The 25,430-nt window shown below is 41.3% G+C and overlaps 1 protein-coding gene across 5 annotated transcripts in view; it reads left to right on the top strand.

Moving 5' to 3' along the window:
• The window catches only part of SENP7 (SUMO specific peptidase 7), a 115,382-nt gene that overhangs the window by 17,401 nt on the left and 72,551 nt on the right, over positions 1-25,430 (top strand). For 3 of the 5 annotated variants that reach the window (XR_014783181.1, XM_084801542.1, XM_084801541.1), the window contains exons 4-5: positions 4,874-4,965; positions 21,111-21,308. Coding sequence is in view for 4 of the 5 variants with exons in the window: in XM_084801542.1 (XP_084657668.1) it covers positions 4,874-4,965; positions 21,111-21,308 (290 nt within the window). In the remaining variant the exon portion in view is untranslated. The remainder of the gene's footprint in view (positions 1-4,873; positions 4,966-21,110; positions 21,309-25,430) is intronic. The other 2 variants (XM_084801543.1, XM_084801544.1) reach the window with 1 other exon arrangement.

Here is a 25,430-nt window from a genome sequence, read left to right as displayed (position 1 = left end):
TGCCTTTTAGGCAGAGCGGGGAAGCTGCACACATGAACTTACAGTGGTTATAGCAGCATGCATGGGACCTGCTCAGACCCAAACCAGATCAGCTCCCAGCATGGACACACAATGCCGCCCACAGCTGTGGAGCTATTGGCTAGAAGAGGGAGAGTGAGTTTTCTCTAAGAGTGTAGCTCTTAGGAGGTTGACCACACTGCACTGGGAAGACCACACATTCAAGAGTATTTGGGCAGCACAGACTGGTATTGAAAGATAAAAGAAAAAGAAAAAGTTGAGTGGGTAGGGAAGCATATGACCAAGGCACATATGAAACTCTCAAAAAATAAATAATTTCCTTGGCTTCACAGAAACTTTTTGATTTCATGAGATCCTATTTGTCAGTTGTTAGTTTTCTGAGTGACTTGGTATTTTTTTCAATACATATTTTTTATTCTGTGTATGAAGTGTTTTGACTATAATATAATATCTCCATTCTTGTTTGTTTTGTGTTCCAAATGCCTTCTGTACCTAGGTGGTCATCTTCCTACTCTTGATCTAACTACCTTTCTACTATGATTTTATTAAAAAATATCTTCTAGCTTGGTATGGTGGCACATGCCTGTAATCCCAGCACTCAGGGAGGCAGAGGCAGATGGATCACTGTGAGTTCCAGGCCAGCTTAGTCTACAAAGCAAGTCCAAGACAGCCGAGCTTATACTGAGAATTCTGTGTCGAATGCTGTTAGTATGAAATTCTTCTTTGCCAATTATTTGTAGTTTTAGTTTTTCACAGTCTCATGGGTCTTGAATAGACATGTGTTGTATATTTATGTGTGTATGTGCATGCTTTCAGGCACTCTGCCTGTTTGTATATGTGTGGTGCGTGTGCTACAGCATGCATGTCAAGATGCGAGAGGAAACTGACAGTCAGTTTTCTCCTACCCATGTGGGAGATTGAACTTATGTCAGAGGCTTGGTGGAAAGTGCTTTTAACTCACTGCTTCATCTCCCCAGACCTTAGTCACTTAAAAAAAAAAAAAAAAAGGAACACTTTTTAAAAAAGATTTATTTATTTATTATGTATGCAGTATTCTGCCTGCATGTACACTTGCACACCAGAAGAAGGCACCAGATTTCATTATAGATGGGTGTGAACCATCATGTAGTTATAGGGAATTGAACTCAGGACCTTTGGAAAAGCAGCCAGTGCTCTTAACCTCTGAGCTGTATCTCTGTTTCATTTTAAACGCTGTTTCCTGCCCCATAATTAGAGAAAAAGAATGCTGACAGCTCCCTCAGTTTCTACAGTGGAAAAAAAACAAACCTGGTATCAAATGTCTGTTTTCACACAGAATTGCTTTTCAGTTAGACTCATAAGCTAAGCATATGATTTTAAAAAAGAAAGTGGCCCATGGTTGGGGCATCCCAGCCACTACCTGGCCCTAGACATCAGCCATGATTGTGAGGGTTGGGCTTCCTGAAAAGACCATGTAGAGCAGGAGAGCGCAAGGGAGCTCTACAGGGTATGGGTGGTTTGTAGCTTCTAGAGGCTCTGTCACCTGAGTGCTACTCCTCAGGCCTCATTTTTGCTCTCCAGCTAGCTGGGGCTTCCCTTGGCTTTCTTCATAGTCCTTCATGGTTTCAGCTGAGGACCAGGAGTTAAAAATGTCTTGAGGTTAGGTTGCTTAGGGGGTGCCCATGGAGGCACAGTCTTGAATGCATCCCCAGCTCCCACATGGTTGATGAGGACAGCGTGGGTATCCTCTCTTCCACTCATGAGCCAGCCAAACGGATCAGAGATGGCCAGGGTCTGCTCAAGCGCAGGTGTGTGGTGACCTGAGCATACACACTGCTTTGGTTCACCAGGCTTGCGCATCAACCCTGACCCACGGGGGCTGGCTCTAAAGATCCTACGAAGCTCCAGTGCGGAATTCTGTATCTGAGGTCCCAGACCATGTCCAGGAAACAGTGTTCAGTTGCCAAGGTATGAAGCTGGTCATTGTCTAAGGTGTTTAGACAAAGGTGAGCTTCAGTGAAGACATTCTTAGGTTTTTCAGAGAAGCCTTTAAAAAAAATTAGCATCAAGTTCTTTATGGTCCAGATTGGCCGCTGTGATGCATATTCTTTTATTGCTTGGTTCTCTGAGTCAGTCTTTTCTTTGAAAGAGATGACATTTGGGCATCACCCTCAGAGAGAGCAGGGGAACCAAACATACCAGCTGTATAGGGATAACCAATCCTGCTTTGCTGACATATTCCAAAGCAGCTGCTCTGTTTTGTATTGGGGTAGGAGTTGGGAAACATTTTCTGGTTCCTACTGGAACCACAGCTGTTGACTGACTCACCAGAATGGCTGCCAAGATCACCATCCTGAAGTCATAGATAAGCAGGACAACTCCGAAGTCATGGGGGCCGCCACTAAGGTAGAGTTTAGTGACATTTCTCAAATTTTATTGTTATGCAGCTTTCAAGACCACCTGTCCTGGAAAGTGAAACATTGTGCCCATTAAATAAGAGTTCCCTATTGTCCCCTCACCCTAGTCTTGCTCCATGGTCTATAAGTTTAGTTATTCCAGGTATGTGACTGGAATGGAGCTGTTCAGTATTTGTCTTTTTTATTGCTGATTTATTTTACTTAGAGTAATGCCAAGACTTGTTTATGTTGTAGCATGTTTTAGAATCTCCTTCCTCTTTTAAGAAAATGTTCTGAAACATGGCCTTACCATGTGAGTGGACTGGCCTTGAACTCATGATCAGTGATCATCTTGCCTTAACTTTTTTTCTCCTTCTCCTCACCCCGAGACAGGATTTCTCTTTGTACCCCTGGCTGTCCTGGACTCGCTTTGAAGACCAGGCTGGCCTTGAACTCAGAGCGATCTGCCTGCCTCTGCCTACCTGAGTGCACATGCATACTACACCATACCTTTTGCCACACACGTACACATGCATACATACATTCACAGAATGAAGTAGTTATTATTATGCCCATTTTCAAATAAGGAAACAAAGGCTTAGAGAATATAAATAACTTCTGTGCTTAAATATATGGGTCTATGCGATATATTAATTAAACCAGATTTTTTTTTTCCAAAACATGGTTTCTCTGTGTTAGCCTTGGTTGTCCTAAACTCACATTGTAGACCAGGGTGGCCTCGAACTCACAGCAATCTGCCTGCCTCTGCCTCTGAGTACTGGGATTAAAGGCGTGCACCACCATACCTGGCTCTAGGATGACTTTTTGAAAATTTGAGGCAGTTTCTCTGTGTGTATATCCTTGGCTATCCAGGAACTCACTCTGTAGACCAGGCTGACATCAAACTCACGGAGATCCGCCTGCCTCTGCCTCCTGAGTGCTGGGGTTAAAGGCGTGTGTCACCATGCCTGGCTCTAGGATGACTTCTTAACTCACTGTGTAGCTGAGGCTGGCCTTGGCCTGATCCTCCTGTCTCCACTTCCTGAGTACAGGCATGTGCCACTATTTTAACTAATAAACTAAGTTTTACCTTTTAAAATCTTTTTTCTTTCTCTCTTTTTCCTTGTTTTTTTTGTTTGTTGTTGTTGTTGTTTTTTTTTTTGAGACAGGATTTCTCAATGTAGCCTTGGCTGTCCTGAAACTCACCATTAGACCAGGTTGACTTTGAACTCAAGAGATCTGCTTGCGTCTGCTTCCCAAGTGTTAGGATCAAAGGTTGTGCCATCACTGCCTGGCTTACCTTTTTTTTCTACTCATAAGAAACTTAAACCCTAAAAAGATGTCTTGCTATTTCTCATGCTGCAATTCATGAAGAACCACGTATAAACTTTTCTTTTAAATTTTTTTTGGTTTTATTTATTTTATTTTTAAGCTTTTCTAACTTTTTTGTTTTTTCTTTGTTGTTGCTGTTTTTTGTTTTTGTTTTTGTTTTTTTGAGACAGGGTTTTTCTTGTAGTCCTGGCTGTCCTGAAACGCACTCTGTAGACCAGACTGGCATCAATTTACAGAGATTTGCCTGCCTCTACCTCCTAGAGTGCTGGGATTAAAGGTGGTCCCTCCCACGCCCAATTTCTAATTGTTATAAATGCAGTTGCTTCATAGACACAGCCCTAGCTGGGCAGTGGCAGAGGCAGGAAGATCTATCTGAGTTCCAGCCTCGTTTACAAAGAGAGTCTAGGACAGCCAGGGCTCTATGTAACAGAGAAACTCTGTCTTGAAAAAACAAAAAATAGAAAAACCCCATAAAAACATAGACACAGCCCTTATTTAATCTGGCATGTAATAATTTTGCTATATCATATCATATATGATGTAATGAAGTAATCACAGCATACACATGTTAACCATTGCCTTGTGCATGCTAGGCAAGGGTTCTACCACGGAGCTGTTTTCCTAACCCATAACCATTGCCTTCTGACACAGTTGCAATTGCAGTTGCAGTTGCAATTATTGTTGTTATTTAAGTCTTGATTTTTGACTAATGTTAATAGTTTTAAGATCCATTTTTATTGTTTTTGGTGTATTTGTATTTCAACACTTGGAAAGTGGCAGATGTTCTGTAGCTTGCGTTTATTTTTCTCCGTGTACTACTAAGAATGTAGCTTCGAGGGCTGGAGAGATGGCTCAGTGGTCAAGAGTACTTGATGCTCTTGCAGAGGACCAGGAATTGATTCTAAGCACTCACATGATGTCTCACAACCATGTACCTCCAGTCCCAGGGGATCTGATACTGTCTTCTGGCCTCCTTAGGCCCTAGAGACTCATGTGACTCACAGACACACATGCAGACAAAGCACTCATACACATATGATAAAAATTAATAAAGAAAAGAGAGTTTGACTGATTGTCTTCACTATCTACCTAAAAATACAAGTGCTTTTAGTCATTATATTTATTATCAAAATATCTTTTTTCCTTAGTGGACAAGAAGCCTAAGAAATAAAGTCATCTGTCTAGACCACAAAACCAAAAAAACTGTCCATGGGCGTCCTTCTAAGGCATCGCCAGAAAGGTAAGATAGGTATTCATGTGTGAACAGAATGGGTTTATACAGTGCGTACATAGCGTGGCCAGCTACGTTGGATGATCGTTGAGTCTCAGTTAAACATGTCTCTCTGTTTGAGAGATTGACCTCAATGTTCTCTAAGATTCCTTTAAGCTTTAACTTTCTGTAATTATAGATTGTCTTTACTAATTGCTTTTGTGCATTTGGTACACCTTGATAAGCTCCAGCTGACAATGTAAGGATTATAGACTGATAACAGTTCTTGACTCATATTTGTCATCAATGATTTAAAAGGTGCTTTATTCAGCAACTCTCATCTGATATAATCATGGTATTAACAAATTATGGATATAGTAATTTAAGTACCTGGAGATTCAAACAATTATTTTCAGAAGGCAGTTAGGGCATTTCAAGGTTGGACATCAGTCTCTGATTAGAAAGTTACTATTTTACTGAAGGGTTTTGTATTTTCTCTTTTAACATGGTGAATGAAGAAAAATAACAATGAAGTAAAAATTATAATTATTAGATCATACACACTTAGAAGACTAATTAGAGTTCCTGATAGAGTACCTTTGTAAGCTACTGATAAAGGAAACTGTAGAAAATATATATTGATGATATCATAGCAGTTTATGAACTTCTTGCTAATCTTTTATGGTATAAGGTAAATTGTGAATAAACAAGCTTTGTGTAAGCAAGATTGTGCAGTGCAGACCTTCTTGGGTGGCTGAGGCACAGGGATGCAAGCTTAAGGCCAGCCTGGACTAGAGCATGAGTTCAAGACCAGCATGGACAGCTCAGACTGTCTCACAATAAAAAGGTAAAAACCTGCTGGTAACTTGGCCCATTGGTAGAACTCTCGCCTAGCCTATGTAAGGCCCTGTATTCAATTCCTAGTACCAGAGGGTAGTGGGAAATGAAGGCCTGATGGATGCAGTAATAATGCCTTGATCTTTAGAACAAGCACAAACTGTGGACTTGGTGTCTCAAAGATTATTAGGATCATAGAAAATTACATTTGCGGAATCATTCTTTCCTTCCTTCTTTCCTTCCTTCCTTCCTCCCTTCCTCCCTTACTTTTTTTTTTGTTTTGTTTTTTTGAGACAGGGTTTTTCTGTGTAGCCCTGGCTGTCCTGGACTCTCTTATGTAGACCAGGCTGACCTCGAACTCACAGAGATCTGCCTGCCTCTGCCTTTCTTAGCGCTGGCATTATGGGCGTGTGCCACTACGCCCAGCTCTGAGGAATCATTTCCTTATCCAGACTTAACTGACATGTTTGCATTACAAGACTTGTCATTTGATGGTAGTGAGGCACTAGAAACCTTGCATAGTTCACGTCTCATCTTCTGCCACAGCGCTTACGATGCTGTGTGTATGGGCCCCTGAGGAGATCAAAAACTGTGGTAGCACTTCCTTACTTTGACACTCCATTTTGTTTGCCTGGCATTATCTCTCATACCATTCACTTTGGTTTCTGCTCAATTATTATCTTGGAGTAAAACAGCAGTTGTTTGGCTTTGAATTTATGACATCTGACTAATGATACTATGTTTTCAATATTAGCACTATAGCACTCTTGTCATAATAGTATAGAGAAGTAGAGACTAGAAGGATAAAGAATAGAAATATTTTCAAATTCAACACCAACGCTGGGCATGATAGTGCACGTCTTTAATCCCAGGACTCGGAAGGCAGAGGCAGGTGGATCACTGTGAGTTCGAGGCCACCCTGGTCTACAAAGCGAGTCCAGGACAGCTAATGCTACACATTATGCTGTCTCAAAAAACCAAAAAAAAAAAAAAAAAAAAAAAAAGTTCCTAAAATTCAACACCAGTCAATGTCAAGATAATATCATAGTTATGGAAAAATTTAACTTTGTTTTTAGTCCCTAAATGCACCAACAACAGTGAATTTTTAAAGTGACTGGTGAAGTAATATAGACAATATTACAACTAGATATATTCTACTCAGCCAGGCAGCGTTGGGATATTGAAATCTGATTTTTCACCAAATTAAAAAATCTAGAGGACTTCCTGTTACTTTAAGTTTTGTATCTGAAGTAGACTTTATTTTTAAATATCTATGTTACCTTTAAATAAAAAAAATTAGGCTTTTCATAAAATGTGCCTGCACGTCATTTTAGGAGCCATGGGTTGAATATATAAAGGTAATTAAAGTTTTTTTTTTTCCAGACAGGGTTTCTCTGTGTAGCCTTGGCTGTCCTGGACTCACTTTGTAGACCAGGCTGGCCTCGAACTCACAGTGATCCACCTGCCCCTGCCTCCCAAGTGCTGGGATTAAAGGTGAGCGCCACCACTGCCTGGCTAAAAACACTTAATGTAGTGAGAATCTGAGCCAATTCCTAGTGGCTTAAGCTAGGAAGGAATACCATGTGTGTACTTTAAACTAGATTTTTTTTCACTTTGAAGATTCTCAAGCTCTAGATTCTTAATCTTTTTCTAAATTTCATATTATATTGAAAGTAGATAAAATGCTTGTTGTGTTTTCATTTGTATAGCTGTGAACAAATGCTTGAAGGAAAAACAGCTTAAAGGGAGAACTTACTTATTTTGGTTCACAGTTTCAAAGATTTCAACATACAGTCCTTGCTTCCCTTGATCCCTTGCTTCGTCTGGGTTTGTGACGAGGCAGAAGATCACAGTGGCATGAGTATATGACAAAGAGCATCAAGGGACAAGACAAGATACACCTGCAAGGACATACACTCAGTGCCTACTTCCTCCTACGGTTCTACCACCTCAGAATAGTCTGTTCACACTTGGACTCCACCAGTGGAACAGACTATTAGGTTAGAGTTAGAAAGCCTCCGGGTATGGCCAGGTTTGCCTTACTAATTATCCTAGGCCCTTTTCAATCTAATGCACTTGACAATCAAAATTCACCATTGTAAGTCCACTCCATGCCAACTCGATACCTAAGACACCTCTTTAAGCTATAACATCCTACCCTGCCCCCAAAAAGTTCGTGTCCATCTCTTTGAGTCCCTGAAGTAGTAAAAGTTTCAGCATTGTTCAGAAGTCTGAATTCAGAGTGTTTTTCTGAGACTCAAGACAAACTTTTAGCTGTGAGTCCCTATTAAATCAAAACCAAGTCACATAACTTCCAAGATGCGTTAGGGTAGAGTAAATAGGGTGCAGTGTAATCCTAGCACTGTTCACATGGAGACAGACTCACTGGATAGCCAATCTGGTTAGTTGTCGAGTTCTAGGCTAGTGAGAGACTCTGTCTCAGAAAAAGGAAGGTGGTGTCTGGAAACAGCATCTGAGGTTGTCCTCTGGTCTCCGCACACATGCACGTGGGTTCATTGTGTCCACAGTGCCTGGATATACACCACGCACTTACATACTCCAACAGGGGTACCTGTCCCACACTGCCCAGGACATATGCAAAGAGCATTTATTGACAGTTTTGGGTCAGTAGTTGGGCAAAATAACTTTTGATTGAGTCATGTTAGCTTACTTTCCTTGTCTCCTGTGTTTCTATATGTGGATCTGTTGGTTTAGGAGTCTTTTTCAATTTTATTTGGGGAGCTTAGTGAGCAGTCTACTTTTAAAGGCTCAATTCCCTGTACCACTTACTGAGAAGGAAATATACCGCGCTAACAACTCTCACCCCCTCCTTACAGGAGATGCAGAAAATGCATCTGAAGTCCATTAAAGCCCTCTAATATTATCAGTGACCGTAAAACCGAAAATGGAAAAATGACAGCAGAAAATACTATTAAAGATAAAAGTAATCTAATGATTAGTTAGAGTAAGTAGGGAAAGCAAATGAGTGAGATCAAAAGAGACAGAGAAAGGGAAAACAGCAGAAGGAAGACAAGGTGAAGGAAAAGGGAAAATAAGTCGAAAAGAACATTTTTGAGGGCAAGAGAAAAGAACGAGATGAGAAAAAAATAAAAATGCAAGGATTTCTTATCAGAGAAAAAGTTTAAAAAACAAAGTGAAGTAAACATAAGAAGGGGAATAAAAGATAAAACAGAAAAGTATATTAAAAAGTCAATTCAAAATAATTCTAAGAATGGGGCTTGAGAGGAGGAGAGAGGACAAGAAAGATAAGAAGTTAGGAAAAGACAAAATATTGCTCAGAAATAAAAACTTTTTAGATGTTTGTGTAAATGAGAATAGTAAAACCAAAAAGTTTTGGAAAATACAATGTAATATAAAACTATTGCTGAAAAAAGAAGAGCCCCTGTTTTCTCAGTCCTGGAAGGCTGCAGAGTGTCAGTCTATGACTTGAGGGTAGATAGGGTCAGCTGGACTCTGAACTCTTCACCTTCCGGCAGTTTGCTATTGCTGAACCTGAACCGGACAAGCAAATGACGCCTTCCAAAAGTAGCTTCACTTCTCTTATTCCCAGGGTTCTCTGCAGGGCACATTGGCTTTCCAATCTATGGGCTAGGCAGTTTCTTCACCCTCTAGGGATGCTCCAGCTCACATTCCCTACGGTGACTAATGTTTAGTTGGAGGGTGTCTTCTAGTGTGTCGGGAATATAGGAAGTAATCAGAGCACTGAGATCATTGTAGATAAAGGACCCGTCATTGTGTCTTGGGATTACTACTAGGTTACATCATAGGTTGCTATTATGGAACACTATGACCAAAGCAACTTGGGGAGGAAAAGGTTCATTTGGCTTATACTTTCGTATTGCTGTTCATCATCAAAGGAAGTCAGGCTAGGAACTCAAACAGAGAAGGAACCTGGAGGCAAGATCTGATGCAGAGGCCACGGAGGAGTGCTGCTTACTGGCTTGTTCTCTGTGACCTGCCCAGCCTGCTTCCCGAGGTGGCTAGGGCTTCTTACATCAGTCACTATGGAAATACCCTACCTGAGCTTGCTTATAGCCCAGTCTTATGGGGGCTTTTCTCAGTTCAGGCTCCTCTTCTTCAGTGACTCTAGCCTGAGTCGTCCTAAAATTAACCAGCATTCATTGTGCTTTGACAACCTATTTATTTACCCATGGGATGTGATGCAGATGTGGGTGTCAGATACAACCCTGTAATATCAGAGTTCTTGGATCCTATAGCAGTGAACAGTGAATAGGTCTAGAGTTTAATGTATCTTTGGCCTCAGCCTCATGACTATGAAATTCCAGGGTTAATTCCAGTTGACAAGATAACCCCTGGCCAGCTGCTTCTATAACTGCCGCCCTGGGCCCTTTCTGTGCTTGTTACTCTTGTCAGGCCCCCGTGGTAGAACAGTTTTTAATGATAGGCTCTCTCTCAGGATGCCTTCTAGCAGCAGCCGTCAACTCATGTAGTCGAAAAATGGGATTTATCTTTGCCCAAGCTCTGTTTCAACCAAAATTTGTCACTGGGTTTGAGCCTTGTAAGGACTGTGTGCTTGAGAGTAGGATAGCCCGTCTATCAACTGGCTTAGTTTTTGGAAGTGATTTTTTTTTTTTTTTTTTTTTTTTTTTTGGTTTTTCTCGACAGGGTTAAGTCTTGGTTGTCCTGAACTCGCTTTTTAGACCAGCCTGGCCTCGAACTCACAGTGATCCTCCTGCCTCTGCCTCCCGAGTGCTGGGATTAAAGGTGTGTGTGACCACGCCCCCGCCGTTGGAAGTGATTTTTGCATTTTCTTCCCCCTGCCAGGGAGCTGCCCAGACGATACTGTGTTTACCTTCCTTTTCATCTGTTTGTTTTCCATCTTTTTCCCCATATCTTTCAGATAGTCTTTCATTTATTTTCTGGATTTGAAGTGCTTCTTCTCTTTCTCTGTTTAGGACAGAGTCTGATATTTCTTAGCGTCTCCTTCACTGGCTGAATTGAAGGTAGCTTTTAGCCTGCCATCTCTCCTCGAAGCTCCAAGTATACCATTTTGATAGTTTGATTTTTTTTCTTTTTTCTTTTTTGAGACAGGGTTTCTCTCTGTTATCCTAGCTGGCCTAGAAGTTTCTCTGTAGACCAGGTTGGTCTTGAAGCCAGAGATCCTCCTGCTTCTGTCTCCCTAGTGCCAGGACTCAAGGCGTGTGCCACTATACCTGGCTGCAGGTTAGGTTTTTTATACTTATTTTTGTATGTAGGACAGAGGTCACAGGGTGCAATGGAGGTCAGAAAAGAACATGCATGCTGCCACAGTGTCTGTGACTTTATGTGTGTATCAGTCCTGCTGTGTTTAAAAGGCCTCGTTTCTTTGGTGTCCTCTATTCCCTCTGGCTCTTACATGCTTTCTGCCTCCTTCCACAGGGTTTCCGGTGCCCTGAGATGAGGGAATTGGTAGAGAGATGCCCTTTAAGACTGAGAGACTGAATGTTCTAAGGTCTCTCATATTCTGCACATTGTCTCTGTACTTATTCCCACCTACTACAGGAGCAAGACACTCATCTATGAGACAGCAGAATGCTGTTGGAGCCATTTTGTTGTTACTTCCCGTTAGCAGATGTAGCTTTTCCTTTTTGCTACTTTGTGGGTTCTTCTCCTAACTGTCTCCTAGTTCTGCCTCCATGGCCTCTCTTCTCTAGCCCTGCTCAATCTTCTTTCTTCCTGCACTAACTGTCTTTTCTAGCACTGTTCATTCTCTCTCAGCCTCTGCTGGCTTTTTATATTCTCTTCTGTTCCATGAAGTCCAAGAGGCACCAGCACTGAAGGTCATATGATCAAGCAGTTTTAGCAGTTAAGCATTCCCAAAGGGCTAGTTGACTAGCAACTGGGGGTCCTTAAAGGGCCAGTCACATAAGGTAAATCACACTACATACAGAACCAAGGGGTTTTCCCCTTGGTCCCTGACCTATCTAGTCTCAGCTTCTTGGTCATCTAAGCAGTGTCGGGGATGGGTTCTGCCTCATGGAGTGATCCTTACTGCTTGGTTACTTCCATGAGCTTTGTAGCACTATTGCACTAGTTCATCGTGCACAGGCTGCCATTGTAGAGCAAAGGCTTTGAAGCTGGGTTGGTGTTTACTGTTCTCCTTTGGTAGGGTTCAAAGTACTGCGAACTCTAGTCAGTTTGCCTGAAGCTTGACTTCTCTGTGTTCAGTGAGTTGTGTAGGTATTATCTTCAGTAATAGGGTTTGTTTGTTTGTGGAGCGCAAACAATAGCCTGGATTGTTTAGGGTATCCCGTGAGGCCAACAACTCAATTAGATGTAGCCCATTTCTGGAACCAGAGGCTTCGTTTGGTGATAAGAGATGTGTGATTGGGGCTCCAGCTCCCTTGTTATTTGGAGACTCCATTTAATTCACCTTCATGCATGGTGAGCTTCTACTCTATTAGGCAGCTTCTACTCTATTAGGCTTCTATGTGATCCCTCAAGTGGCCCTTACTCTTAGCTGCCCCTCTTTGCATTCCCTCACTCACTCTCTTTCCCCTCCTTCTCTCTGTCTCATCCTCCCATTCCACTCTTCCCCCAAATCCTTTCATAGCTATGTGTTCTACTTTCCCCTTGTAGGGTGCTCCTAGCCTCTTTGCAGTTTCTTACTCTAACCCTCTGTAGTTGTATGGATTGTAGCTTGCTTACTGAGAGTTAAAAGCTACCATTTGCCTCCTCACAGTGATCTGCCTCCCTCTGTCTCCACAGTTCTGGGATACTTCTGTCATTAAAAAAAAAAAAAAAGAATTGTGGTAGTGCATGCCTTTAGTCCCAGCACTTGGGAGGCAGAGGCAGGTGGATTGCTGTGAGTTCGAGGCCAGCCTGGTCTACAAAGTGAGTCCAGGACAGCCAGGGCTACACAGAGAAACCCTATCTCGAAAAGCAAAACCAAAACAAAACAAAACAAAAAAAGAGAATTAATTAACTAACTAATTTATTATTATGTATACAGTACTCTGCCTGCATGTACACTTGCATGCCAGAAGAGGGCATCAGATCACAGTATAGATGGTTGGGAGCCACCATGTGGCTGGAAATTGAACTAATGACCTCTGGAAGAGCAGCCGTTGCTCTTAACCTCAGAGCCATCTCTCTAGCCCCCACTTAAATCATTTTTTAGTGTTAGGTTTTTATCTTCTGTATAGCTTTTCTGTTCCTTTCCTGACTTTGCTTTGCTTTTTTTTTTTTTAATTAGGTAATATAATTCCCTTCTTATTTCTGCTTTGAGTGTATTTGTCCATTTTTACTTAGGTTTACTGTGCGGATTATGTTTACCATACTAAATTGATAACATTTTAGATTGAATTCATACTAGTTTAATTTTCATAACCTAAAAACTTCGTTCCTTACATCTCTGTCTTCACCTATATCACTTTTTATATCACAAAATTATATCCCTTTTGGCCTGGAGAGGTGGCTCAGCAGTAACAGCACTTGTGCTCCTGCAGACGACAAGGTTTGGTTCCCAGCACCAATATTAGGCAGCTTGTAATCACCTGTAACTTTAACTCCAGGCAATCTGATGCCCTCTTCTAGCTCCCATGGGTATCTGTATACATACACACACACACACACACACACACACACACACACACACACACACCCCTTCATTTTTGACAAATCATAAATTCTTTTTTGAAAGAAATATAGTTATTTTATTTATTTATTTATTTTTTTGTTTTTTGAGACAGGGTTTCTCTGTGTGGCCTTGCTGTCCTAGAATCACTTTGTAGACCAGGCTGGCCTCGAACTCTGCCTCCAGAGTGCTGGGATTAAAGGCATGTGCCACCTCGCTTGGCTGTCCTGACTTCTTTTTTAAAAAATATATTTTATTATTTTATTTATATTATATCTCAATTGTTATCCTATACTTTGTATCTTCCCATTCTTCCCTCCCTCTCATTTTCCCCTTACTCCCTTCCCCTATGACTATGACTGAGGGGGACCTCCTCCCCCTGTATATGCTCATAGGGTATCAAGTCTCTTCTTGGTAGCCTGCTATCCTTCCTCTGAATGCCACCAGGCCTCCCCATCCAGGGGACATGGTCAAATATGGGGCACTAGAGTTTGTGTGAAAGTCACTCAGCTATTAAAAACAAGGAATTCCCGAAATTTGTGGACAAATAATTGAACTAGAAATGATCATAATGAGTGAGTTAACCCAGAAGCAGAGTCAAATGGTATATACTCACTTATATCTGGACACTAGCCCAAGGGGCATGTACCATGAAAGCCTTCACTTATCAGGAAAGTGGGACAGAGGGGAAGACATCCTATTAGGACTCTAAGTGAGAGAGACATGGGAGAATAGGGAAATAGAAGGATCCAGAGGGTCCTAGAAACCTAGAAGAAGAACATTATGATGGGTGGATCCAGGCCCAGGGGTCCTGTTCAAACTAAGGCACCAGCCAAGGACAATACATGCAGTAAACTTCAAACCCCTACCCAGATCCAGCCAATGGACAGGACATTTTCCACAGTAGAGTGGAGAGTGGGGTCTGATTGTCTTGACTTCTTAATAAGTTTTAAGGGAGAGTTGCTGAATATAGAAATCTCAGTTAAAAGTATTTCCTTGATCTTAGCATTTTGAATGCCTGGGAGGTTAAAGGGAACCACTTCATAAATTTATTAGGGAGACTTGAGACTCTAGGCACACATAGAAGTATTAAAGTCATACCAGGGAAAATAGGCCTAAGGCTTTATTAGGCATACCAGACTGAGGAAGGGGTATGACTTCTTCACCTGGACCCACAAAGTGTTGGATACGCAACCCTGGGGTGGTATGGCCCTATACAAACCTGTAATGTGATTGCCTGATGTGTCTTGGCATATATCAAGGACTGGCAAGACCCTGTGGACTGCGCTGGTGTTTCTACTCACCCTGGTCTGCTGTGGACTGGGCCTATTCGCCTGCCTGCCTGCCTGTTTGCCTGGTCTGAATCCTCACTTTCTTGCATTTGGACCTCTTTTTGGTCTTTGTCATCATAGCTGAACTATATTACTTTGCTCTCCAGCAACCCCTTCTTGGTACTGGTCTGTCTTTCTCTGATTTTTCAAGACAGAGTCTCTGTGTAGTCTTGGCTGTCGTGGACTCGCGTTGTAGACCAGGCTGGCCTCAAACTCACAGCAATCTGCCTGCCTCTGCCTCCTGAGTGCTGGGATTAAAGGCGCGTGTCACCACACCATCCTTAGCTCATTTCTCAGGCCTTTGAGCTCTGCTGCAGCGTCTTAAAGGTTTATTCACTATGTAAACCACATATGTGCACATATCTATATAGACATATATATCATATTGTAAGATGTGGTATATGAGAATAATTAATTGGTAATTGCTAATATTAATCACTAATTATTACTAATTAACTAATAAGTAATTAGTAATTAAGATTGCATTTGCCTCAGCCAGATTACAAAAGTCAGTGGGATTACCTGGCAAATTGCTGCCACTGATACCACTCACTCAGCCTTGTGCACTTACTGTTAACCAGTAAATGCTAACGTTGTAGAAAGGCACAAACTTATCTGTTTGCTTCTGGCAGCATGCTCATGATGTACTATGTGAGTCTATTACATTCTCACCTCTGTGGTTTCTGAGAAGTCTGATGGCAGGCTTATGAAGACCCTTTGTCACTTCTTTTTTCTTTTCTAAGATTTTATTATGTCTGCATGTACACCTGCAGGCCAGGAGAGGGCACCAGATCTCATTACAGATGGTTGAGAGCCACCATGTGGTTGATGGGAATTGAACTCAGGACCTCTGGAAGAATAGTCAGTGCTCTTAACCTCTGAGCCATCTCACCAGCCCCCTGTCGCCTATTTCTTAATTTTATGTCCCCTCCCATTTTAAAATTGATTATGGTCTGCCTAGATGTGGCTTTCTCAGTCCACCATATTAGAGTCTGTTGAGTTTCCTGGGTTTCTATATCCGCTTGTTTCATCAGATTTGAAACATTTCAGCCATTATTTCCTCATATATTCACTCTGTCTCTTTTTCTGTTCTTATAGGGAAACTGCAGTTCATTTATTTCTCTAGCGAATTGGAAAACTTCAAAATTTCAATTATATTTATGTATAATATTTATTTATTTATTATTTTAAAATTTATTTTTATGTACATTTGGTGTTTGGTGTACATGAATATCTGTATGAGGGAGCCGGATCCACTGAAACTTGAGTTACAGACAGTTGTGAGCTGCCATGTGGGTGCTGGGAATTGAACCTGGGTCCTCTAGAAGAGCAGTCAGTGCTCTTAACCACTAAGCCATCTCTCTAGACCTTTATTTATTTATTTTTAAGACAAGATGTCACTATATAGCCCTGGCTGACCTGAAACTTAACAGGCAGACCAGACTAGCCTGAAACTCAGAGATCTACCTGCCTCTGCATCCTGAGCATTGGGATTAAAGATGTGCACCATTACATCCTGCTAGTTAATAGATTTTTATGCTCTGGAGTTTGTTTATATACCTTTTTTTTGTTGTTGTTTGTTTTTTGAGACAAAGTTTCTCTGTGTGATAGCCCTGGCTGTCCTGGACTCTCTTTATTAGACCAATTTGGCTTTGAACTCAGAGATCCGCCTGCCTCTGCCTCTGGGATTAAAGGCATGGGCCACCACTGCCCAGGTATGGATGTCCTTTCTCTAATGTTAATTTTCTGTGCCTTTGTTGAAGATCAGTTTCCTGTAGATAGATGTGTTTACTTATAGATTGTATCTGTTCCATTGATCTATCTGTTTTTATGTCAATACCTTTGTTATTTTGGTACGCCTTATATGTCTTTCAATTAGGCATCTCAATTTTTTTGTTTTGTTTTTACTCAAAATTTCTTTGGCTCTTAAGTTTTTTTTCCTTTCATGTGAATTTTACAATTATATTTGTTACTATTATCTTGCTGTGACCAGTTACCTGATCAGAAGCAATTGGAGGAAGAAAGGGTTTCTTTTGGCTCATGATGTAAGAAAGTTATCTCACTTAGTGTTCTGTTGCTTTGAGTAGACACCCTGACCCTAGTGCAGTTTCAGAGGCTTAGTCCATCATCATAATGGCAGGAAGGTGTGCAGGCTGGCATGGTGCTGGAGAAGACGGGAGAGCTTTAAGTCTCAATCCCCAGGGGAGCTAGCAAACAGAGGAGGGGGCAGTGGATGTAGCATGGGCTTTTGAAACCTACCCGTAGTGACACAAGGATACACCTATTAATCCTTCCAAGCAGTTCAGCTGGGGACCGAGCAAACACATGTGCCTATGTGGGCCAATGTCATTCAAAGTACCACAGAATCTAGGATGACAGGAAGGCCAGGTGGCAGGAATGTTATCAAACTGAGTCTTTGGTCAAGAAACACCAAGAGATGGATGAAGTGCTCATCTGGCGTTCTCCTTTTTGTTCTGTCCTGGCCTGGTGCCATCACAGTCAGGGTGGGCCCTCCTTTGTCACTGAACCTTTCTGGAAGCAGCCGTGCAGATATGCTCAGAACTGTGTTTCCATGGTGATTTGAAACCCAGTCAAGTTGACAATGAAGTTTAATCATTACAACTTGACACTCAGACACATTACTATAAGGGCTGGAGAGATGGCTTAGTGTTTAAGGTACTGTTGCTCTTGCAGAAGACCCAGGCTTGATTCCCAGCACCTACACAGTGGCTCACAACCACCTGCAACTCCAGTTCTCTGGCATCTAGTGCCCTCTTCTGACATACTTGTGAGCCAAACACTCAGACACAGCACGGCAGCTCAAAGCGCATCACTGTAGACAATCTCGTTCTGCTTCTCACCCATGACGTCTGATTTTATCCCATGTAACGCAAAATACATTAGGCTCATTTCTAAATAATCCCATGATCTTTGAACTGTCCCACCCATTCTAAGGTCCAAAGTTTCTTCTGAGACTAAGATAATTTCTTAACTGTGAGCCCCTGTAAAGTCATAACCAAATTACATTTTTTTAGTATATAGTTGCACAGAGTAAACATTCCATTTCTCAAAGGAGGAATGGCGTAGCAAGGAAAGATCAGATCGTAGCAGGTGTGAAACCTAGCAGCATGCATGCTCTGGCATCAGGTTTTGCGGTTGGACTCATCTCACCATTAAAGGATTTTGGAGACCTACCCTCCAGATCTGCTCTCTGAAGAGTACAGGCCTCTGTTTTGAACTGGCTGTCTTCAGTGTTTCTTACTAGTTGTTGCGTAGTTTTGGCATCTCTAGCATCCTGGGGTCTGTTACACCTTAAATCTCACCTTCAGACTTTCCTCAGTGGCCTCTCAGGGCCCCTTGCAGGGATCCCGCCCCTGCCTCACAGTGCCTGCCAGTCTTACATCTCTCACGCCTCAAAACAATGTAAGTAGACAGTGCTGTCAGTTTGAGGTGAAGCCTGGAGGGCTTGTGCCACAGTTGAATTACTGTGTGTGTTGATTCAGGGCTGGCGTTTATATATACCCTAGGCAGCTGTTTTTAAGCGAGCAGTTCCTTCAGTGGCATTTTCAGTTTAGGCTCCTTTCGTTGAAATGAATTTGCATTTTCACTTGAGCCTTCCATGGGTTGGCTCTTGCCCTCTTGGCACCTTTTCTATATAGAGTGCTAGGTTTTCATTTGTTTGTTTTAGTGATGTTACTCTGTTTTAACAACTGTGCAGCTGCTTTCTCAGCAGCCTTGTCTGCAGCTTCATATTCATTCCTGTTCCCACCAATAAAACATCCTCCATCTCTTTCTGCTGTCTGTTGCTCTCACTCAGTGTAGACTCAACCGTGAAGGCAGAAGTAATTACAACACAACCCAAATCCTGCCTTGTGTTGAAATTCTGCCGCTGCACAGATAATGCGTTACTTTGTAATTAATCCTTAGTCAAGCTTTCAGGATATGGACAAAATGTTACCTGATTCCTGGCCAAAAGGTGACCTGAGGACTTTAGCTCAGTTCCTTATAGAGTTCTTGTTGACATAAAATCTCACCTCATCATATGGGCCATCCTACACTAACTGCACAGTCCTGTCCTGATCATAGACCTTCTCTCTCTAGACATTTGGGTAGGTACTTGAATTTCCTTTACTTATATAGAACATTTCTGTTTTTGTTCTTAAAATTTATTTTCAGTTTCTTTTCATTTTCCTTGGCACAGGGCCTAGTACTCTTTAGCACTTTATCTTCAAGGTTGTTAACAACCTAGGGGAGGAGTGGTTTGTTTTCAGCTCCTGGTTTCAGAGTTAGTCCATCTTGGTGGGGCGGGAATGAAGGCAGCTGCCAGGTTGCTCACAAAGCTGCTGAATCAGGAAGCAAAGAACAGGCATGCAAAGCAGGGCCAGGCTACAACCGCTAACGCCTACTCCTAGTGAGCCATGGGTACCGGCAGGTCCTACGCCTTCCAAAGCTGTAGGTGTTTAACAGGAGCCTGTGAGGGGTGTGGCTCTCCAAGTCGTAGTAAAATCCTTCTTGGTGCTAAAGAAATGGCAGTATCTCTTCTCCCTCCTGTCTCTTGTCACAGTTAGCGGAAATGATGGTTTGAGATAATTTTTGGAATATAAGTTCCTCTAAGGCAAGAACCATCCACTGTTTGCTGATGTGTCTGTAGAGCCTACCAGCATGTTTGTTTTGTTAGAAGATGTTCTATATAGCTGGGCATGGTGGCGCACGCTGCCTTTAATCCCAGCACTCGGGAGGCAGAGGCAGGCGGATCGCTGTGAGTTTGAGGCCAGCCTGGTCTACAAAGCGAGTCTAGGACAGCCAAGGCTACACAGAGAAACCCTGTCTCAAAAAAAAAGAAAAGATGTTCTATAAATATTTGTTGAACATGTTATCACTGATTTAAAGAGATATCATCTTATTTCTGTATTCTTTATACCTTATTTTTTTCCTAATTTAACATGTTTTCATGGAACTTTCCTAGGAATTATACAGTCTTCCCTTTAGATTGTCTAGTGTGCTGTCTATCACTGAGTGCTGCTACATACAGATTTCTTTAATTCATTAGGAAATTTCCTTTTCTTTTGAAAATACATGAGCATTTTTGTTTGTTAATATTGTTGTATTTGTTAAATAATGAAAAGATGTGTAAAAGTGCTTCTATGGCATAAAATAGACTTTTCTGATTAAACATTTGTGATTAACATTTTAGCTGTTCCTCTTTGACATTGTTTAAAGTCTGCATGGTAGCCTGTTTATACCCTTGCAAAATGTGCATTCGATGGCTTGAGGACTGAACGTAGTTTTCAGATAATGTCAACAATGAAAAATATATTGAATGTATAAATTTACAAATGTGATAATAGCAAAAATTGGGAACTGCTTGCATTTATCAGGCTTTCTATTGATGTTGTTTGTTGAGGGCGTGAGGTCCTTGTACTTACAGTAAGCACTGGGGGAACAGGAAGGCTGAACAAAACACACAGACTTGCCTCTTTAAAGGAAGGAGATATTTACCTTTTTCCTACCAAGAAAGCTAGGAATGGATGTAGTTTATAAGCTATTGGTCTTCTGCTACCTGTAGGGCCAGACCTCACCTGAGTCCCTCACACTAACTTGTTCATCACAGTCATTCTCCCTAGACCCTTACCGTGAGCACTGCTTCTGAGTCAACAAAACCCAGGGTTATGGAAGAGGCCTTATGTACTTTGTAAAGAGTTTCACTGTAAGCATGTCTTAAGCTTTGTTGTACACATGGGTTTGGATTAATTATCAGGATACTTTTCCCCCCCAAATTGTGCTGTGCTTAAATATGGGTAAAATAAACTAGTTGGGGTCAGGCTCTACAGGTGTGAACCAGCACTAAGTTGGACTGAGGCAGCTTTCCCTTTACCCCTGGGGTCCCTCCCGGCCGGCCTCGGTTTGCAGGGACCTCCAGTTCTTACCATTAAGTACAAATGCTAATTTATTCCTTTATTTCTTGATTTGTTTATTTAGAAACAAGGTAAAATAAGAGTTATTTTCTCTTAATTTTAATATATTTTCTAATGGTAAAGCAAAACCACAATTGCAGTGTAGAAAGTGGTTGCCTCTGTGATGAGCTCTACAGATGCACACCCACTTTCGCTAAAGTGCGGAAAGCATAAGTGAGTTGCTAGGGATCTAACAACTGTACAGATTTGTGAGGATGCTTATAGTTTGTCTGATGTAATTTTGAAGAAAATCCCAATGTAATGAAGTAGGCTTTACTTTTTAATGTGTTATTGAGAATGGCTAGACATTTGTTTCTTACTTAACAATGTTCATAACTGATTTCTTGTAGTGAAATTCAGAATTCTAGGAGATGCTCATTTGTTACAGTCTGTAATAAATGCATGTATTTTATAGCATTTGGAACCATATGTATTAACTATTTATGTATATAACAGGCATCTCAGAGTTATGTTGACGAATGTTCTATGGACGGATTTAGGACGAAAATTCAGAAAGACCCTACCTAGAAATGATGCTAATTTATGTGATGCCAGCAAGGTGCAATCAGACTCATTGCCTTCGACATCTGTTGACAGCATAGAGACATGTCAAAAATTAGATCTTCTTCACCAAAGCCTTAATTTATCTGAAAGGTATGTCACTTAGTATTGATTTTGTTCAATACTTTTGATTTTGCCACATGTGAAATAATATAAATCCGATATTCTTAAAAATAAGATAGTTGGAAATGATATTAAAGATCAGTGCATACACATATGTATGGTCCACTCTAGAACAATGCTTTAGAGTTTTCCATCCTTATTCTTCAGTTAGATCATGGTTCTGCACTTCACTAAAGGGACTGACAAGTGATTAACAAGGGATTAAAAAAGGGCTTTTTATCCTAGTTTATGATTAATATATATTTTAGAAATTTTTACTATAAAAGATAATATCTAAACATATTTGAGTATATGTGCATATTCATGTTTGTTTACATATATTTTGCTTTTTACTTTTTACTTTAAAAATATTTTCAACTATTACATGTGTATGGTTCTTCATCATTTCCCCTCTGTTTACTCCCTGCAAACACTCTCAGGTTTAACCTATTCCCTCTCAAATTCATGGCTTCCTTTTTCTTTAATTGTTACTGTTGCAAATATACATATGCTTACAGAATTATGGATGCATGTACAAATACAACATACATACTGAGTTCTTTTCGTGTGCTTGTATGGATATGTTTTTCGTTTTTTCGAGACAGGTTTCTCTGTATAACAGCTCTGGCTGTCCTGGAACTTGCTCTGTAGACCAGGCTGGCCTCGAACTCACAGAGATCCACCTGCCTCTGCCTCCCAAGTGCTGGGATTAAAGGCATGCACCACCACCACCCAGCTCATGGATATGTATTTTAGGGCTGACCACTTTGTAGTAGATAACCAATTGGGGAGCCCGGGAGAAGACTGATTCTCCCTCTCACAGCTGTCGTTAATTACCTATAGCTCTTCATCTAGGAGTGAGGGCCTCTTCCACATTGGCATGACAATCAGTGTCATTGTTGAGGCACGGTATAGGCACCCATATTGTTGAGAGTTCATGACTGCAACTTCGCTGTCATATAGAAGGTGCTGTCTTACAGTAGACGTTCTGAATCTCTGTTTCTTACAGCCTTTCTGCTTCTTCCTTTGTGATGCTCCTTGAGCCTTAGGTGTAGGGGTTGTGTTGTAGATGTATCAGCTGGGGCTGGGTACCAGTTGCTCTTTTGGCCTCTGCCTGCCGCATAAAGAAGCTTCTTCGATGAGGGACGAGAACTAGACTTAGCTGTAAGTGTATAAAGGTGAGTATTAAGGATGCTGTTAGAGATACTAGTTTAGGGTAATGTCAGTGGAAGATTCTCTTCTCTGTGTTCCAGGCATGAATGCCCTCCTACTGAATAAGTCTTAAGTCCAGTTAGGTAGCTGTTGTTTTCTCCCAAGATACACGTGCTACTGTTGGCACCGTTGAGGAAATCATGCCCTGCTAGCCATTGTTGTGGGTCCCAGCCTTTACGTCTGGCTAGGACTATTGCTCTTCACCCGTGGCAGTTTGCATAGCACCTTGGGATGCCGTAAGAACTAGTCTCCAGGGAGGAGGCTTCCAGGTCGGATCCAGCTGGATTTCTCCAAGTCATGTGTCTCAAGTCAGCAGTTAAAACGTTTATTTATTTTTATTTTATGTGTATTGTTTTGTCCACATGTGTTCCGTGTAAGGGTCTTGTTTTCTAAATCTTAGAATATATTTAAAACACGATTTAACCTGTATCCTCACTACTTTCAGCTTTGTGAGTGTTCTCGTGTTTTATACACATTAATTTAGTACAGACATTGATTTAGAATAATACTTTAATCATATTAAAATAATGATTTCACATTTTAAATAGTAAATATTCAGTTTCATTTTTAAAAGAAGGTAAAACTGTTTTTTGAAAAATATTTATTTTTATTTATGTATATGTGCATATGCCCACTGACACCAGAAGGAGTCACAGATAGTATGCCCCAAGATGTGGGTGCTGGGCACTGAACTCTGGTCATCTACAAGAGCAGCAAGGCTCATAACCACTGAGCTGTATCTCCAACCTTCTAGACTTCAAAACTTCAAAATTGTATTTGGGGTTTGATGCTAAAAGGTACGAATTCATTGTAGGAACTTGTAATCTATAATAAAATACTTACATGTATTTCTATTTGTAATTTTTGTCTCAAATAAGTATTTTTTTAGGTTTGCTACATTGTTTAGAATCAGAATAACTTTTCCCCCTACCATGGTACTGCTTTGGTATTGCAGGCCATAATCTGGCCAGCCTGTCTTCTTTCCTTCTTTCCTTCCTTCCTTCCTTCCTTCCTTCCTTCCTTCCTTGCTTTCTAAAACAGGTTCTCACTATGTACTCAACTATGTAACCTATGGCCTGGAACTTTCCATGGATACAGGGCTCACCTTGAACTAACAAAGATCTGTCTGCATCTGTGTCTGTTTTTGGATGACAGTAAATGCTTTACGCCACACTATAGATTAAACTATTTAACTTAAGCAGTTATTTTTAAAAGTAAAATTGGTGCTTTCTTAAAACATCCAAGCATAGACCTCTCAATTTCTGTCTGTCTCTCTCTCCCTCCCTCCCTTCCCTCATCTCTGTCTCTGTCTCTGTCTCTCTGTCTCTGTCTGTCTGTCTGTCTGTCTGTTTGTCTGTCTGTCTCTGTCTCTCTCTCTCTCTCTCGTGTGTGCACACGCACACACACATTAAATAAAGGACATTTGGGGCTAGAAACATGGCTCAGTGCTTAAGAGTACTGGCTGCTCTTTCAGAGGTCCTGCACCCACAAAGTGACTCATACTTGGCTGCAACTCCAGTTCCAGGGGATCTGTTGCCCTCTTCTTGCCTCAGTGGACACTAGGCACAGAAACACCCATATCAATAAAACAGTGGCAATAAATTTAAAATGAACACTTCCTTTAAAAGATAAAAATCTAAATGTTTACTGATACTATCCTAGTAAATCATGTGTGATAGAAATTTAACTTTCTAAAACAGGAGACAAATAGTTTGACATATGTTTGAATCGGTTTGCTCTTCCTGTTTTGATGCCTGGTGTTAATCTTTGGAGGTAAGCCGGGCTGGCACGTAAAGGGCTAGTTAGAAGAACGACTTGAATGATACTTCTGGCTATTTTGGAAGGAAGCTTCAATTTTCCAGATGACAACAGAATCATTAGTCTCTCCCCCATCCTTTTCCACAGCAGTGTAGTGTTCCATTCTTTCTGGAGGGTAGTTTTTCCTAAGAATTGTTATCAGCTACATTATGTGTTTGAGAAGCTTTAGTATAGCAAGTTCCATTTAAGACTCTAGTTCTTGAGCCGGCTGTGGTGGTGCACACCTTTAATCCCAGCACTTGGGGAGGCAGAGGCAGGTGGATCACTGTGAGTTTGAGGCCGTCCTGGTCTACAAAGAGAGTCCAGGACAGCCAGGGAAGGCTACATAGAGAAACCCTGTCTTGAAAAACTTAAGAAAAAGAAAAAAAAAAAGACTCTGGTTCTCTTCCTGTCTCTCTCCTTCCCTCCCAGGTCCAGTTCCTGGCATCCAGCTAATTCAGTCCAATTTGCTAAGGACTGAGTCGACTGAACCCAAACTTGTTCTAAAGTACAAACAATCTTTTTTGTTGTTGTTCTGTTTTCAAGACAGGGTTTCTCTGTGTAGCCTTGGCTGTCCTGGACTCACTCTGTAGACCAGGCTGGCCTTTAACTCACAAAGATCCACCTGCCTCTGCCTCCCAAGTGCTGGGATTAAAAGTGTACGCCACCACGCCCAGCTTTACAAACATGATCTTTATTCTCAACTCATTCTTACATTTGTACCCCCTTGTCATCTGAGTGAGTGGCCCCCCCATACACTCAGTTCTGTAATGCGAACTTGGGAATGGCCTTAACTCGCCCCCTTTTCATCCCTTATATCCCATCATTTACTCTGCCTGGTTATTTGATTTCAAACTAAATATATATTGAAATAATGTTTCATATTTCTTGCCAGCACTCCTGTCTAAGCCCTAATTACTTTGTGTTTTTATTGTGATGACAGTATCTTGTTCGGGCTTCCCGTGCATACACTTTTTCTGTTCAAGCCATTCCTTACATTTAGAAGCCATATGTAGCTTGTTCTCAACAGTTCATCTTTGTGGACTCATGTACCCTTCAAGGTCCAGTTATGGCTCTGTAGTTTGGCGCACAAGACCTGCTGAC

The sequence above is a fragment of the Acomys minous genome (genome assembly GCF_964271855.1).
Source record: "Acomys minous genome assembly, chromosome: 11".
Lineage (NCBI taxonomy): Eukaryota > Metazoa > Chordata > Mammalia > Rodentia > Muridae > Acomys > Acomys minous.
This window is presented reverse-complemented; position numbering and strand designations above follow the sequence as displayed.